Consider the following 13,863-nt stretch of genomic DNA (forward strand, 5'->3'; position numbering starts at 1 on the left):
GCTCACCCTCAGACCAAGAACACTGTAGGAAACACTGCAGTAGGTGGCACTGGGCCCTTCAGCACAGATTCAGCAATGCCACTCTGAGCAACACCAAAGTCACAGCTGTCCTAGTGCCCAGACCAGACTCAGTGCAAGTCCAGCCACTCAGCAGACATTAGCAACATGAGACTAGACAAGTCTAGTAGTCCTTCAGCCCCAGAGCAGAGCACACAGCAAGGGACAGGACTTGTTTTTGAGGATTTGAGGATCCTGGCCCCATGCAGAGTCTCAGCTCTTCTTTCCCATCTGTCGTCTTCATCTCCTGTTTTCATGACAGGACAAAACAGTGACACAAAGCAAAGAGTCATGTTAAGACTCCTCAGTGGCTAGTATTGTTTCTATCTGAACATCTGTATATTGGGAAATACCTTTCACAAAGTGACCATGAAAACATTATGAAGAGGCCGCATAGGACAGGCTTTCAGGAAAGGCCAGCCAGAGTAGCTTGGCCCTGAGGGCAAGAAAACATGCATCTTGCAAGGCACATGGCACCCCATCTACTTCAGCAAGCACTCTGAGGTGCTGGCTCCTTCCCCAAAGAATAGGAGAGTCTGCTTTATCCAGTGCAAACAAAACACTAAGAAAAAATATAGTATCTACCACCACAACCCAAGAACTGCATCATTTTCCAAACGTTTAAATCAAACTGCAAGGGCACCATGACTGTGAAGTGCAGCTGAAGTTACTCTTCTTCCCAAGCAATCATATTAAGCCACTGAGATCTTTCATTTACAATGAAGTAACACAGCCTGGGCTTAAGATATCAAGCCACTGATTTTAGTCAATAACAACTTTCAATTTTAATATAGGTTACATAAAGCAACTTCAGTTCTCAGGAACAGATAGACTATGCATCCCAAACTTTCCAGGTTCCAGGTGCTTCATTTTCTAATTCAGATTACTGGACAATACTGCTTTTTAAAACTTCAAAGGGCAGCAGAGCACCTGCATGCCTAAAGAAGGATAAGAAGCTCTACCTCACTTATGAACAAATTTCAATGCAAGATCTCACCATTTACACTTGAAAGTAGCTTCATAAAGGAAAAGCACAGTATTTCCCCTTCATTTCAAAAGGATAAAAGGCTAGTTCATAGGTAAAAACCTAAAATATCTTTCTATGCAACATCTACTGTCACATACCACATCCATTTCCACAATGTTGATAAGCAGGGGACATATCAATACATAATATACAAAGTAAAATAATCAACTGCACAAAAACTAATGGCAAAAAATCTTTTCCTTCTCCAAACACAACACTGCTTCCTGAAAAAGTATGCAGAGATTAGCAGACGGTGTACTTATTTCTCTCAAGACAGGTTATATACTATTTATTTTAATATCTCTAACTTTTTATTCTTAAACCAATTTAAGTAGCTATTCTTTACTAGCTTCTGCTTCTTACGTGGCACTTAAAAGTTTATTCTAGATAACAGACTTGACTTCACGTGATTTTTTTTTTTAATTAGACCCATGCTGTAAAGAATTTGCTGTTAAAATCGTACCAGAATAAATAGTCTACCTTTGCACTGACTATCTTAAAAGCTAGCCAGGATTCCATCTGGTTACTATTAGATGGGTAAAAATACCCTGATAGAAATACTTTGCTTGAATTATTTTGAAAGATTTTATACATTTGATACTTTTACAGGTGGTTTAAATGTGCTCTACACATCAATTACTATTTGTTACCTAAGTTTTATACTTCCTTTTCCATTCACAGGGGAGCCACGTGTACCAACAAATTAATAGTTTTCAGTCAAGCTGCTATGTACCAGTAACATCAGCTCTCATAATGTGAACAAGAACAGGACTGGAAAACTTTCAAGCATGCCTTTTGATGGTCTGAACAATAGCTGCTTACTTAGTCCTCAAGACCCCATTATCAGGTTCAAGGGGATCACCAGAGGTTCTTTCTTCCTTCCCAACCTCCTTGAAAGATAGGATTAAATATACACAAATGATTTTTGAGTAGTGCTTGTCTCACCTATTCTTAAAAACCTTAAAATAGTCCCAAAAATTTATGAAAGGCACTTCAATATCTTTGCCCTCGTATTTCTCCACTTCTGTAACATGTCCACCGCTTCATTTCTGACTTAGCATAAAGGAAAAATTGTATTTGCTTTAGTTCTACTTCCTTCCAGTTTCCCTTTGTGCCACCATTTTTTGGAGACAAAAGAGATTCATCCCACTTCCTGCACAGAGTACAGTGCATTTTGTCATCCAGTGTTACTCTTTCCCCACTGCCCATACAGCATGTTGGGTCACATACAGCTGTCCTACTGCTCCACAGTTTACTTCAAGCAAAGAATCTGAAACACCAAAAGGATGGCAAAATGCAAGCTTTATCATGAGGCCAAGACATGCAGAGCTGAAGTCCCCATGCTAGCCCAATGGTGCTTCTCATGAGGCTACTTCAAGCTCTTCTATGCCATGGTCACACAGCACTGAATTTCCTTTCTCCCTATTAAGAAGCTTCAGAAAATGTTGTCTTTTCTAAAGAAACAGGTGGAAAAGCAGTTCGGCAGTTGTCAAAATTATGTCACAATTCTGACAGTGCTTTTACACTGAATGAAACTCTGCTCTGGATACAGAACTCTTAACCCAATTCTCCAAGTATAATCAGAAGCACCAGTGCCTTACTGATTTTACAGTGTTGAAGCAGCAGCAGAGTAAAACTGATAAAACTTTAGTCAGGGCTTCTCTTACTACTACTCATGGCTGTAGCTTCTCAGGACAGTTACAGGGAACAGTAAGGAGTTATTTAAAACTGTACTTAGGGAAAAAAAAACATGGCTCAAGGAGAGCTTGAGGCTAAACAAATAAGTAAATAAATAAATAACAGAGTTGTGTTCACTAAATCAGCAGTATGAGGTCTGGTGAAGGTATCATCACAGTTTCTTCTCTCAGTTACTACCCTGAAAGCATGAAACTTAAACTCACTTCATTGCTAAGCAGTCCTACATCATGTACACAAGCCAGTTTACTTAACTCAGATGGCTAACTGGAAAATTGTAGTAGTACTGAATAGCTTCTTTTTTATAATGAGCAGCACCTCCAGAGAAAAATCCCACCCGACCAAAATAACTCCAGGTGTGTAAGAGGAGGAAGCAGCACATATTACTTGGTTTCACACAAATATATTAGATATAAATTTGTTCAAATAGAACACAAAAATGCAGTAGACAAATTTCTGATAAAACTCAAGAAAATCAGCGCAGCATTTTAGCTTGTGCAGGTTTTCTTTTTAATAACAGTCCAAAACAAGAACAGAAAACAATATTAGAATGAGTGGTTAAGGTTCACAAAAAGCTAACAACAATCAGTATTCTTTTTCATTTATAGCAGGCAAACATTTTTATTTTGTAAAGGACTGGTAAGTGTGCCTGCAAGAGAACAATAAATGTTTCAAGGCTAAGGAACTGCACAAATGTATTAATCCTATAGTAAGTATAGAGGGCACACAGGCTATCTGCTGAGCCATGCAGGAGCCAATAACACTGGCTGTCAAGACTTCCCTATTAAATGATAACAAAAAGCACCTAGTAAGAGACAGTGAAAATCAATTAACTGGGGAAATGGCAAGAGAAATGAAATATGGCGGTCAAATACTTCTCTATTCAGACATATAAAATGAAGCTTTCTTCAAGTCTAAAAAGCAGTAATGTCATGTTAAACAAATAAAAAATACAATCTTCTTTTAAATCAGGTTAATTTTGCAATGAGTTGGCTCTTTGCAGGGTAACCCCCTTTGTTAAATAGCCAGTGTAAAGAAAAATCTAGGTTAACCGTTTCCAGAACACGAACATTATACTGTTATTTTAAACTTTATGTCTGGCCCAGGGACAGACATTCTGCAGGCCTCCTTGCTGGCTGCCTGTCTTTGTTCTCACGGCTGCACTGACACAACACAATGCCTCCCACGACAGACTGCACAGATATAGCCCCCAATGAAGGTACTATGGGTAAAAACTGGGCCTTAAAAATATGCTGAACCCTTCTACAAGAAAGCACTTTTATTACTGGAAGAGTCCTTGTGAGTGCCCTGTTCCCCATGTCCCTTTTCAGTCCTCAGCACTTTTTCCAGCTTCTCACAAGCAGCCACAACCCTGGAAACGACACTGTACAACAACAGAAGAAATCACCAAATGAAACACCTCTGATGCACTTTTTACCCTACAAATGGACTAATTCAGGACTTTCTGAAATTGAAGGTATCATTTTGGAAACACTCCAAAGACTAAATGGAAATGGCCAAGAGATATGCTTTTCTATTTTAGAGTGCTCTGTCAGGTAACACATGTACTTGTCTCTTCATAGCAAAATAATTTTTCCCCTGTCCCCTCATTTGAGTGGGAAAATCCCACTAATGTTCTACACGTGCTGCAGAAAAACCAAATAAGCCTGCAATGTGGATATGTTTGCAAAGACTGTGGCAAAATGTACAGTCCTTTTAGGACATGTCTGTGTCGGTAGCAGTGTCTTACCTCTCAGCACTGACTTGAGGTTCAGCTTGGCTTGTCTGTGCAGGTCCTCCACACAAGGTGGTCTTGAGGAGGGTAGGAAGACATTTTCCTGCTGGTGCCATGGAGCAGTGTAGTGCACAGTCCATCTACTCTCTTCATCTAGGTTGGAAACAGCTGCAGAGAGACATAATAAGAAGAAAATTAAATGTTATTGCAGATAGCTCTATCACGAAATCCCACGTGTAAGTTTCCCACACAACATCTACAAATGAAAGAAGCACTGTTTGCCGCTGCAGACCCATCAAAATACTCTCCAGAACCCCACTTCCATGACAGCTAAAAAACCCTTCCTTGCATTTCTACTCTAAAATTATGTTCTGCAGGAAATACCTTTTGCTCTTCCCATTTCTGTAATTGCTGTTTTATTTACTCTAAACTTGCAACTCTGTTTCCCTCCAGCCCTCTAGCTCCCACTCTTCACAAAGGAATCAGTTTTCCATTCCCTGATCATGGAAGGTGCTGTGCAGTGCAGAATAGCTTCCTCTTGGCTCAAAGGTGCCCCTGGGAATATGACAGTCTTCATGAGAGATGACAACAGATTCATCTGTATTGGGAAACAACCTTGTCTGACCTCATGACTGCTCAAACCAGAAAAGAAGATTTCAATGAAACAAATAAATTAGCGACTTTCCCTTGTGGTGAGTGGAAAGCAGATATAACAAAAGCAACTCCGTGGACAAATACTGCTCAGAGCACAAATGCACTGAAGAGGGCTATCTCTGGTCACCTCTTTGCAGTCAATAGACATGTGAAAATAAAACACAGACCTTGTTCAAGTTCAAAGTTCCTTACAGACAGTCTAGCAGTGAAACAGCCAAAGCACATATTGCCAAGATTTGTTTATCATTTATGCTTCCCGAGAGACAGCCACTGCCTTTTGTTTCCAGTTTATCATCAATAAAAACTTCTACAGTTGAACAGCCTTATCCTCTACCCTGCTGTAAACAGAAAAAGGGCAGTTGGGGGTCATATTTTATTGTTCCCCAGCCATCCCTTGGCCAAGCATGCTGCACATCCTTGCTTTTCAGCTCTCCAAAGCAGGAAAAGCGACTACAGATGTGCTGCCTTCCAAGCACCTGCCCTGCTGCCACAGCTCCACTGCCCCTGGCCTTGCTGTCAGTTCTGCATCTTCCCTTTGCTGCTGCGCTGCCTGCGGCATCACTTTGTGGTTTGTCTGATGCCCTTGTGATAGCAGAGGAGGTATGTAAAACTGAGAAGCAAAAAGTAGGCAACAGCCTCCTGTCATTTGAAAAATTACCCTTTCCTTAACACTACTGTGTATCTGCTGGGATCATTTCAGACGGAAACAATTGGTATTCATTATGGAAAATAAGCTATGCCTCTCACTTCAAAACCTATCTACAGCCTAATGCTCAATGTCTGTTCCTTCCTAAAATGACTTGGGGTAGAGGGCAGCTTCTTATCTGCCTTCCCTCACACTTTTTACATTAGTTTCAGACCTCGAAAAAGGTTTTTAAAGCCTTTCAGTGAGTGTCCTCATCTCTGTGTCTTGGTCCTGCACCCTCTCACAGACTGCAACAAGGCAGATACACATTCAGCCTGTGCCCACTCTTCCTGTTCTTGCTAACCAGCGGTCAAACCTAAATCACAGAAAACGGAGAGGTCATCACCTACCTGGTTACAGCATCAATCACCCCCATCTAACAGAAAAGGTGACACTTAAAGTCAATGAAAGGCACCCACGCCATTCCCTGGCTGAGCCGGCGGATGGGGAGCGGGGCAAGGCTGGAGGAGGAAGAGGAGGAGGAAACACCTGCTGCCAAGCCCACTGTCTGGCTGCAGTTCAGCCACACCAAAATTAAGGTTTACTGCTCGTCAGAGCAATAATGGTCATCAGAACTAGTCAACAGAAGTGCTGTGCACAATTGCCAACTACTCTCTCTAGCGTGATTTGTCTGTCGTTCATGACTTAAAGGAAGATCCACGTGACTTTAAAAGCCACTCTGAAACTAGAGCATCTTTAAAAACAAACCTCGGCTCTGAACAAACTTTATGTAGACACCTCAGTGATACAAGCCCACAGCCGCATAAGCAGACAGATGTCTGACAAACCATAAGGACAACACGACACACCGGCACACCCTGCCTCGTCACCGAGTTGCCCATTTCACACCGAGAACTTTGGCTCCTTCAAAATCACCGTGACAAAGCACTTCCAAAGCCAGTGTCCCAAAGGAGAGGTCCTAAAGACCCTCACAAGGCTGCCTCCACACACTCCACAATGATAAACAATGAAAAGAGCGAGATAAAAAGAGGCTGCAGGAAGCAGAAGGGACACCGAAGGGACCTGCACTTTCATTCAGAACTGGGCTGCCTCCTGAAAGAACAGTGAGCACACACAGCTATACTTACTCTTTCTCTTGAAAAGTTTCATGAGAGATTTAAGCTTTGTGTTGATGAAAACCACCATTTTCAAGGTGCTGACCCGTGATCCTGGAGCCGAAATCCCATAGAAAGGAGGAGCTGCAGAAAGGTGACTGCCAAACCGAACCTGTTCAAACTCTGCACACCAAATTTCTCTTCTCCAGGTTTCCCCTCTGCCTTTGTTCTCTGAAATCACTTTAAATATGTCTAGAGCTTTCTGATAGGCGAAATAATTTACAATTCTTTAGCCTGAATTTGTCCTCCTCTCACGTAACCTTGTGGGCTGAAAACAGCCAGATCCAACAAGCAAAACAGGAGAAAAAAGCGCCCCAGCTGTTATTCACGTTTGCGCAGGATGAAAAAGCCTTTCTTGCTGTCCACAGCAGTTACTCAGCTCTTGTTCTCCTCCTTTCCTCCGCTCTCCAAGTTTGGCTGCTCGAGAAAGTCCCGAGCTGGCAGGTGCTTGCTCTCCTTCCCATGGCTCCAGCCGGCAGTGCCGGCGGAGCAGCAGGAGATCCCGGCACCTTCCCTGCCCCCGCCCCCTCCCGCCGCACCTCCCCGGTGCCGCCGGGGGGCCGGGCAGCCCCGGCCTCCTTCCAGTTGCAAATGAGTGTTGTATTTTCGTGCTAATCAGGATGCTCTGCTTTCCCACCGCTCCCATCCTTCCCCCATCTCCCCCCACCACCCCTTTTTTTATTTTCACCCTCTTGCTCCCACTTTATTAAGGACCCAGAGCTGCGCCTTAGCTGGCTGCAGCACGCAGTCTCGGCTCTGCATTGCCTCCCCTTCCAGTCCCACTGCTCCCCCCGCAGACACTGCCACTGCCTGAGACATCAGCACACTAATTTTACATATTGAATTTTATTCAGTTACACTCCTAATTTATTCTTATTAGCGTCATTTTAGACCAGATACATGAAAAACGAAATCGAGTTACTTCTGGCTAATGGAGATTCTGTTATTCATCAAACGAAACTTGTGCAGGGAGATGAAATAGCCCAGCTTTTTGAGATGCACATTATATCCTCATGTCTTAAAAAATGTATCTGTACAGAGGTCCACAGGCATACTTCCTAGGAATGAACTGCAATTTTGCAGAAGTTAAAGAGAAAATTCTAAGCACCAAATGAATGTGCTCAGCAGGGCATGCCCTTCGCACAATGTTCAGGCTCAAGAAGCAAGCCCTCCCTCACAAAGCAAGCTTAGGAAACCCCCTCGAGTTAACAATGAAAAGGATTTTTTTCCTCAGGAAAAAGAAAAATGCCAGCAGCGGGGGGCTCAGGCTGACCCCAAACCTGCAGCAGGATCCAGCCTCTGGGACCACAGCATGTAAAAAGCAGATGCTCCACAGGAACTTCTAAGTTTCAGCAAACAGTTGAGACGCAGCACTGCAAAGAACAGATTGCTAACGCAGTTGTTCATCATTGTCTGAACACGCTATCATCAACATTTCATCAATATTTTCGAAATCCAGAGTTTTTGCAATTGCAACATGGGCTTCACATCAAAACTACGATGAGCAGCAGGTCTCTCCAGCAGCTGCTGGTCCAAGAGCCATTTTGACTCCCTCTGCCAAAGGGAGAGAAGACCATGCTGCCATGGCAGCAATGGCAGGGAAGGCACCTCTGCTTCTTGCATTGATTTCCATCAAGTACCTTACGCAAAAAATTACTCTGGCATCTAAGTCTGATAACAAGGTAACTATTTAGTGCTGTTTTTGAATCAAATACACAGTAATACCCCTGTCAGACATTTGCCATTACCTATAAGTCCACAAACCATAAAACCAGTTTAAATTAGTGCCTGCTGGATACACACTGGAAGTGAGCGCAGAGTGACTCTATTTCTAACTGCAGCTACACTGCCATCTGAAAGGATACCAAGGAGATGGTAACTCCTTTTCTCTAGTGTGGTGTCAATCTTTTGTATGATGTAGGAAGTGCCTCTTCCTACATGTGCCTCTTCTTCAGCACGTAGGAAGGGGAGCACAGGGAAAGGAGACAGTTTCAATCTATAAAATGATGGAGTCTGGGCTGCTGGAAGTGAGACACTCTTCCAAAGGTCAATACAGAACCTCAACAGAGCCTTGCAAGCCCTGGGAAGCAAGACTTCATTACCTTTTCATGGTCAAGACATTGTGAATCAACATGATCCTGGGTACTTTGGGCGGTTCAGAATCCTTTCCATTTTACCCCGGGCTACAATGTGTGCCAAGTGCAGTGTGCTCTTTGTTACTGGATCCTCAACCCACCCTGGAGCATTTCTCCCACCTGGGAACAAGCACTTGACCACTATCCTCTAGCCCTGATCTCAGGCATGGAGGCAGACATTCAAACACAGCAACAAACAATACCTAAATTGATGTCTGCCTTTCATCCCCCTCCCCGCCCCGACTTTGCTTCCACCTTCCCTCAGGTCATGCTGTTAAAGAGGTCAGACATCAAAAATGGCTATCATGAGGGACTACCCTAAAGGAAACACCGTCTGGCTACTCATCTGCACCTCTGAGAGTCTGCACTAGTTCAACAACGAACAAAATCTCTTCCCCACCTGAGACAAACCCACTGGCTTCCATAAAATTCATCACGTTGTCTCAACCCAGCTTTTTGTAAACACTTTTTCTGTCTCAAGAAAATGTCACCACATACTGCTTCTAACAGCAGTTCTGAGAACTTAAAAGCATGAAATGCCTGTGCTCCTCTGCGCTTGGCCTCCCTACATTGAGAAGAGAAGGAAAAGATGGGGCAGTTGAGAAAATTTATATTGTAGTCACTATGCAAACAGATAAAGGACTTCAGCCTCAAACATTGGCAATACAGCGAACTCACAAACCCCCCCACCAAACAACAAGAAAAAACAACCTAAAATTAACTTGATAGAATGAAATTAAAAAGCCTGTTAAAGCTAGATAAACTCAGCATGAACAGTAGGTGTGTACACTGTGATACCAGTTCTTTAAATGCTAATGGCTCAGAGACAAGTAGACTGGGGAGACTTTGCTCTGTGACACACTTGCTACTCCACCTTGGACAAGTTAATATTAACCTACCGCCTGAATTACCACATAGAAGCAGGGATCACACTCGCTGCCACACAAGGATCACAGAAATACAGAGGAAACAGGAATATCACAAGGAATACAGAAAACATGGAGAAGACGTTCAGCAAATAGTAATTTTCACTTCGTACTGGATGGGATTGGTCACAAAGTTTGGCTCAGAAGAAACTCCTTCCTACAAAGTCAGGGACTGGAGCAAAGAAACTGAGAGGCGCAAGATGCAGTGCCAAACAGCATCCTCAAAATCACAACTGTGTAATGAATTCATTAGCAAAACGCTTTTTTTAGTTCAACTATAATAGTTTTTAATCCCTGAGTGATTAAACTGATTCTAATTTTCTAGTAGAGGCCACATAAATGCAGAAGAGAGGTAAAGAAGAGTGGCTGCTTGCATATGGCATGCCTGAAACGCTGTAGCCATTCCTTCACTCGTCTCCCTGCTCCATCCCCTCTTTAGAGGGGCTTTCCAGCTGACCTGCTCCACGACAGCCATCTGGGGCAGCCACCCCTCCACATTCACGGCTACATAAAACATCGAGGCCTGTGAAACAATCTGGAAATATTAAGCTTCCATGGAAATATTTCCAGCCAGCCCCTGGGGGAGAGGGACTCTCCTGTCTAGCCCCCATTCACAACCCAGTGCCCTGAACCTTGGCACCAGCGCACAAGATCCACTGAAAAAGTTGAAGCTTTATAAAAAGGCAAATGTTGAAAAGTGACACTCTTGGGTCATTTGTAACCACAGCCGGAGCAGCTGCCCGGCAGCAGCCCCAGGGGCAGCTGTCCACAGGGACACTATGGAATCAGTGAAAATCAGCGTTCTCTTCCTAATCACCAGCCCTGCATATATGCAGTAAGAAATTTAGGAAGTATTTAAGTTTAAGAAAACCAAATAAAACACAAGAATAGCTAAAGCAATGCTTTCCTGCTCCCTCCCACAAATGAAGACAAATTTTACCACTTCATTTTCATGAAGGAGAGGTAAACCCAACACATGATGTATCAAGTTCATTAAGGGAATGATGCATAGAACTACTAAAATGTACCATCATCTCAAAACCTAAACTTCAAGTTGCAGGCCTTAGCAACTTTATCTGGACAATGGAAACATCCTCCATTAAACAACTATGTAGCATTTATGACATTTTCAGAGGAAAGAAAATCATCCAACTGATCTGGGAACTAACTGCATTGTGAGAGCTCTTCCAGTGAGTCTCTGTTCAATGCACAAAAGGGAAAGTGGAAATGCTGGCAAGCAGATGTACTCAAAACAATTAAATCGATGCCTTTGCATTTACAGACACATCACTCAGCTGCTCTGACTAAGTTTCCACTGTGCCATCCTACAGCAGCTCACGGGATGCATAGGGAAGAAGCTGTTGAAGGGCAGTTGTTTCCAGCACGTCTGCAGGCATGTGTCTGTGTAGGACATGCTCGGGATTGCTCCCTGCCACCCCCACCCACCCATTCTGAGCAGCTGTGGTGTCTGGAGTGGTGCAACTATCGAAGTGACCCCCACGCACCCCCTCCCCAGGCTGCACAGAGCATCCAGGCATCTGCAGGGCAAGCCTGAACCTGAGGAGGGCTATTAAACCCCTTCCTGCAGGTCACAAGGCTCTTGCCTGCCTCAGACCAACACCACCCAGCTTTGAAAGCTGCACTTTTACTTCTAGGTGAGACTTCCATCATGAAGAAACATCAGAAAGTCCAAATGCCTCAAGTATTTTCAAAACTGACGCCCAAGCATTGTGCCTGTTCTGACCACCTTCACCCATGCTGTTAACCATTTGCTGGTGCCTAAATGGACTCCTTGCAGAGCACAGGAGTCAGTAATTTATGGTCAGAATGGGTTTCTCCCTCCCTGAGACCCTGTCCCGGCTGGCCCTCTCCCGGCATCTTTCAGGAGAACAAAAGTGCTCCCTCCACAAAGGCCGTCCCAGGCGGCACCGCATTCAGCTGCCCTCCAGTCTCCAGCTCCCCGCGCTCACAATGGCCTCTTTCAAGGCAACCTCAGCCTTGGTGAAGCGCAATACTGCCCTGGCTACTGAGAAATTACAATTCATTAAACCTGGGATCAGGAGGAAGAGGAGGAGAATGCACAGGGGAGAGGGAATAAAGAAGAAAAAGTATTTTATCCTAAAGCCACCACAACGACACACCAAGAAGGACCCATGCCCCAGTGCAGGGGCAGGGGAATCAAGGCTGAGCCCGGGCCTGTGCAGGCTATTATGGGGCAGGTATTGCTTGGAAAGAGGGTACCCGGCTGTGCCCTCCTTTATCCAAGATCATAAAGGATTATGCCTGAAGGCTCTGGGAAAGGGGCTGCCTGGCGGGGGCAGAGGGAAGAGGGAGCAAGATGAGAAGGAGAAGCAACACAACCTAAGCCAGAGAGGACAGAAAAGCAGCAGACTGATTGATCTGATGATCCTATTTAGGTCACAGCACAATAAAGCTAATTCATTCCTTTGACAATTCAAAACATCTTTCCACAGGATCCTCTATCATGCAAACACATCAGCGGGGAGAAAAGGCAGCATTTGGGCAGGGCTGCCGGCAGACAAAGCAGCAGTTTCTTTTGGTTAGAGCATCTCCCCACACAGTAATAGCAGTCAAGAGAACAGAAAACGTTTAGTGAATGTGCAATTTTGTTTTATTTTAAATTGTAGGGCACAATCCTTTTTCCTCTGGCCATTTCTGAACCCCAGTTAAGGCAGCTTCCGCTCTCAGAGAACAGAGCTCTCATTCGCTAGGGAGTAATACCCTTTTAGGATGTCTCCAGGAAATATTTTCAGCTTAAATTCCAAATCCACCTGAATGCTCCTGTGCTACGGCTTGTCCTAAAGAACTGATCAAAACTGGCTGGGGCAAGTAAATTAGTTTACAGAATCTTGACTCTTACTTGCCCTAATAATGCACAACAGAGAAAATCCTTCTCTTCTGAATTAGTGATAGAAAAAATACCAGGCGGAGAAGTTTGCAAGTCTCATTAGAATCATCCTGTAGGACTAGGAGCAAAACCAATGAAACCAGACTGCAAAAATTCCATTTCTGAACTTCTGTCCCAAACAATCTCCCTGTAATTCCGTCTTTGGCAGCTGTGCACTTGTGCATCCACACTAATAGCCAACAGACATCTTCAACTAATCTCAGTCTGCATTCTCCTTATGGGTGTCCTGAAGGGGACATGCTCCTTACTCATTTCACTTATTTAAAGGTCACAGAAAGAATTTTTGTAGCTTATCTCGGCCTCCCTGCCCAACATTGCTCTTTGGCATACTTTTATTTATATATGGATTATCCTGGTATAAGGGGTTACAGATTCTTCTTTTTTTTTGTCTTTCTGCTGACTCTCAAGAAATTCTGGGTGGGTCTCATTTAAGCTTGGAGGCACAGTCCCTTAAAATTAGGCAAGCACATTCTCTAGTTTGCTAAGAACTTTTACAACCTATAAATGAAAAAGGTTAAGCTCCTTGGAAAATACCAACCTGCAGAATCATACAACTGCTCATGCCAAAATCAAGCATGAAGCACCCATTTACTATCTTCCACAGCAACTTGAAAAAAGGTTTTGTTTCTTCATTAGAAACCTTTAAAAACTTTACCTGAAAAATATTATCTGCACAACACAATACTAAAATGATGAGTAAGGGTAAAGGCTCACAAATAATAAATGGACTGTAGTGACATTTGCTATTGCTCCTAAAGCACTAAGATTCTTGAAAAAATCTGAAAACCTGCATGTGTTCCATTAAAGAATGACACAATCTGCCTTGAAATAAAATAGTGTACTAACTAAGGCATTGTGTTCCCGTAACAGTGACCTAATAATTTTGTTACTGCAGGATTCAGCAA

At 43.5% G+C, this 13,863-nt stretch overlaps 1 protein-coding gene across 6 annotated transcripts in view; it reads right to left on the reverse strand.

Annotated features, from left to right (window-relative positions):
* NHSL1 (NHS like 1) overlaps positions 1 to 13,863 on the reverse strand; it is a 109,134-nt gene that overhangs the window by 50,827 nt on the left and 44,444 nt on the right. For 4 of the 6 annotated variants that reach the window (XM_017737205.1, XM_008635974.2, XM_017737206.1 and 1 more), the window contains exon 2: positions 4,530 to 4,682. In XM_017737205.1, the coding sequence (XP_017592694.1) occupies positions 4,530 to 4,682 (153 nt within the window). Of the gene's footprint in view, positions 1 to 4,529; positions 4,683 to 6,941; positions 7,446 to 13,863 lie in introns of those variants that run through there. The other 2 variants (XM_017737208.1, XM_017737207.1) reach the window with 1 other exon arrangement.

This window comes from Corvus brachyrhynchos, unplaced genomic scaffold (assembly GCF_000691975.1).
Source record: "Corvus brachyrhynchos isolate BGI_N302 unplaced genomic scaffold, ASM69197v1 scaffold6, whole genome shotgun sequence".
Taxonomy (NCBI): Eukaryota; Metazoa; Chordata; class Aves; order Passeriformes; family Corvidae; genus Corvus; species Corvus brachyrhynchos.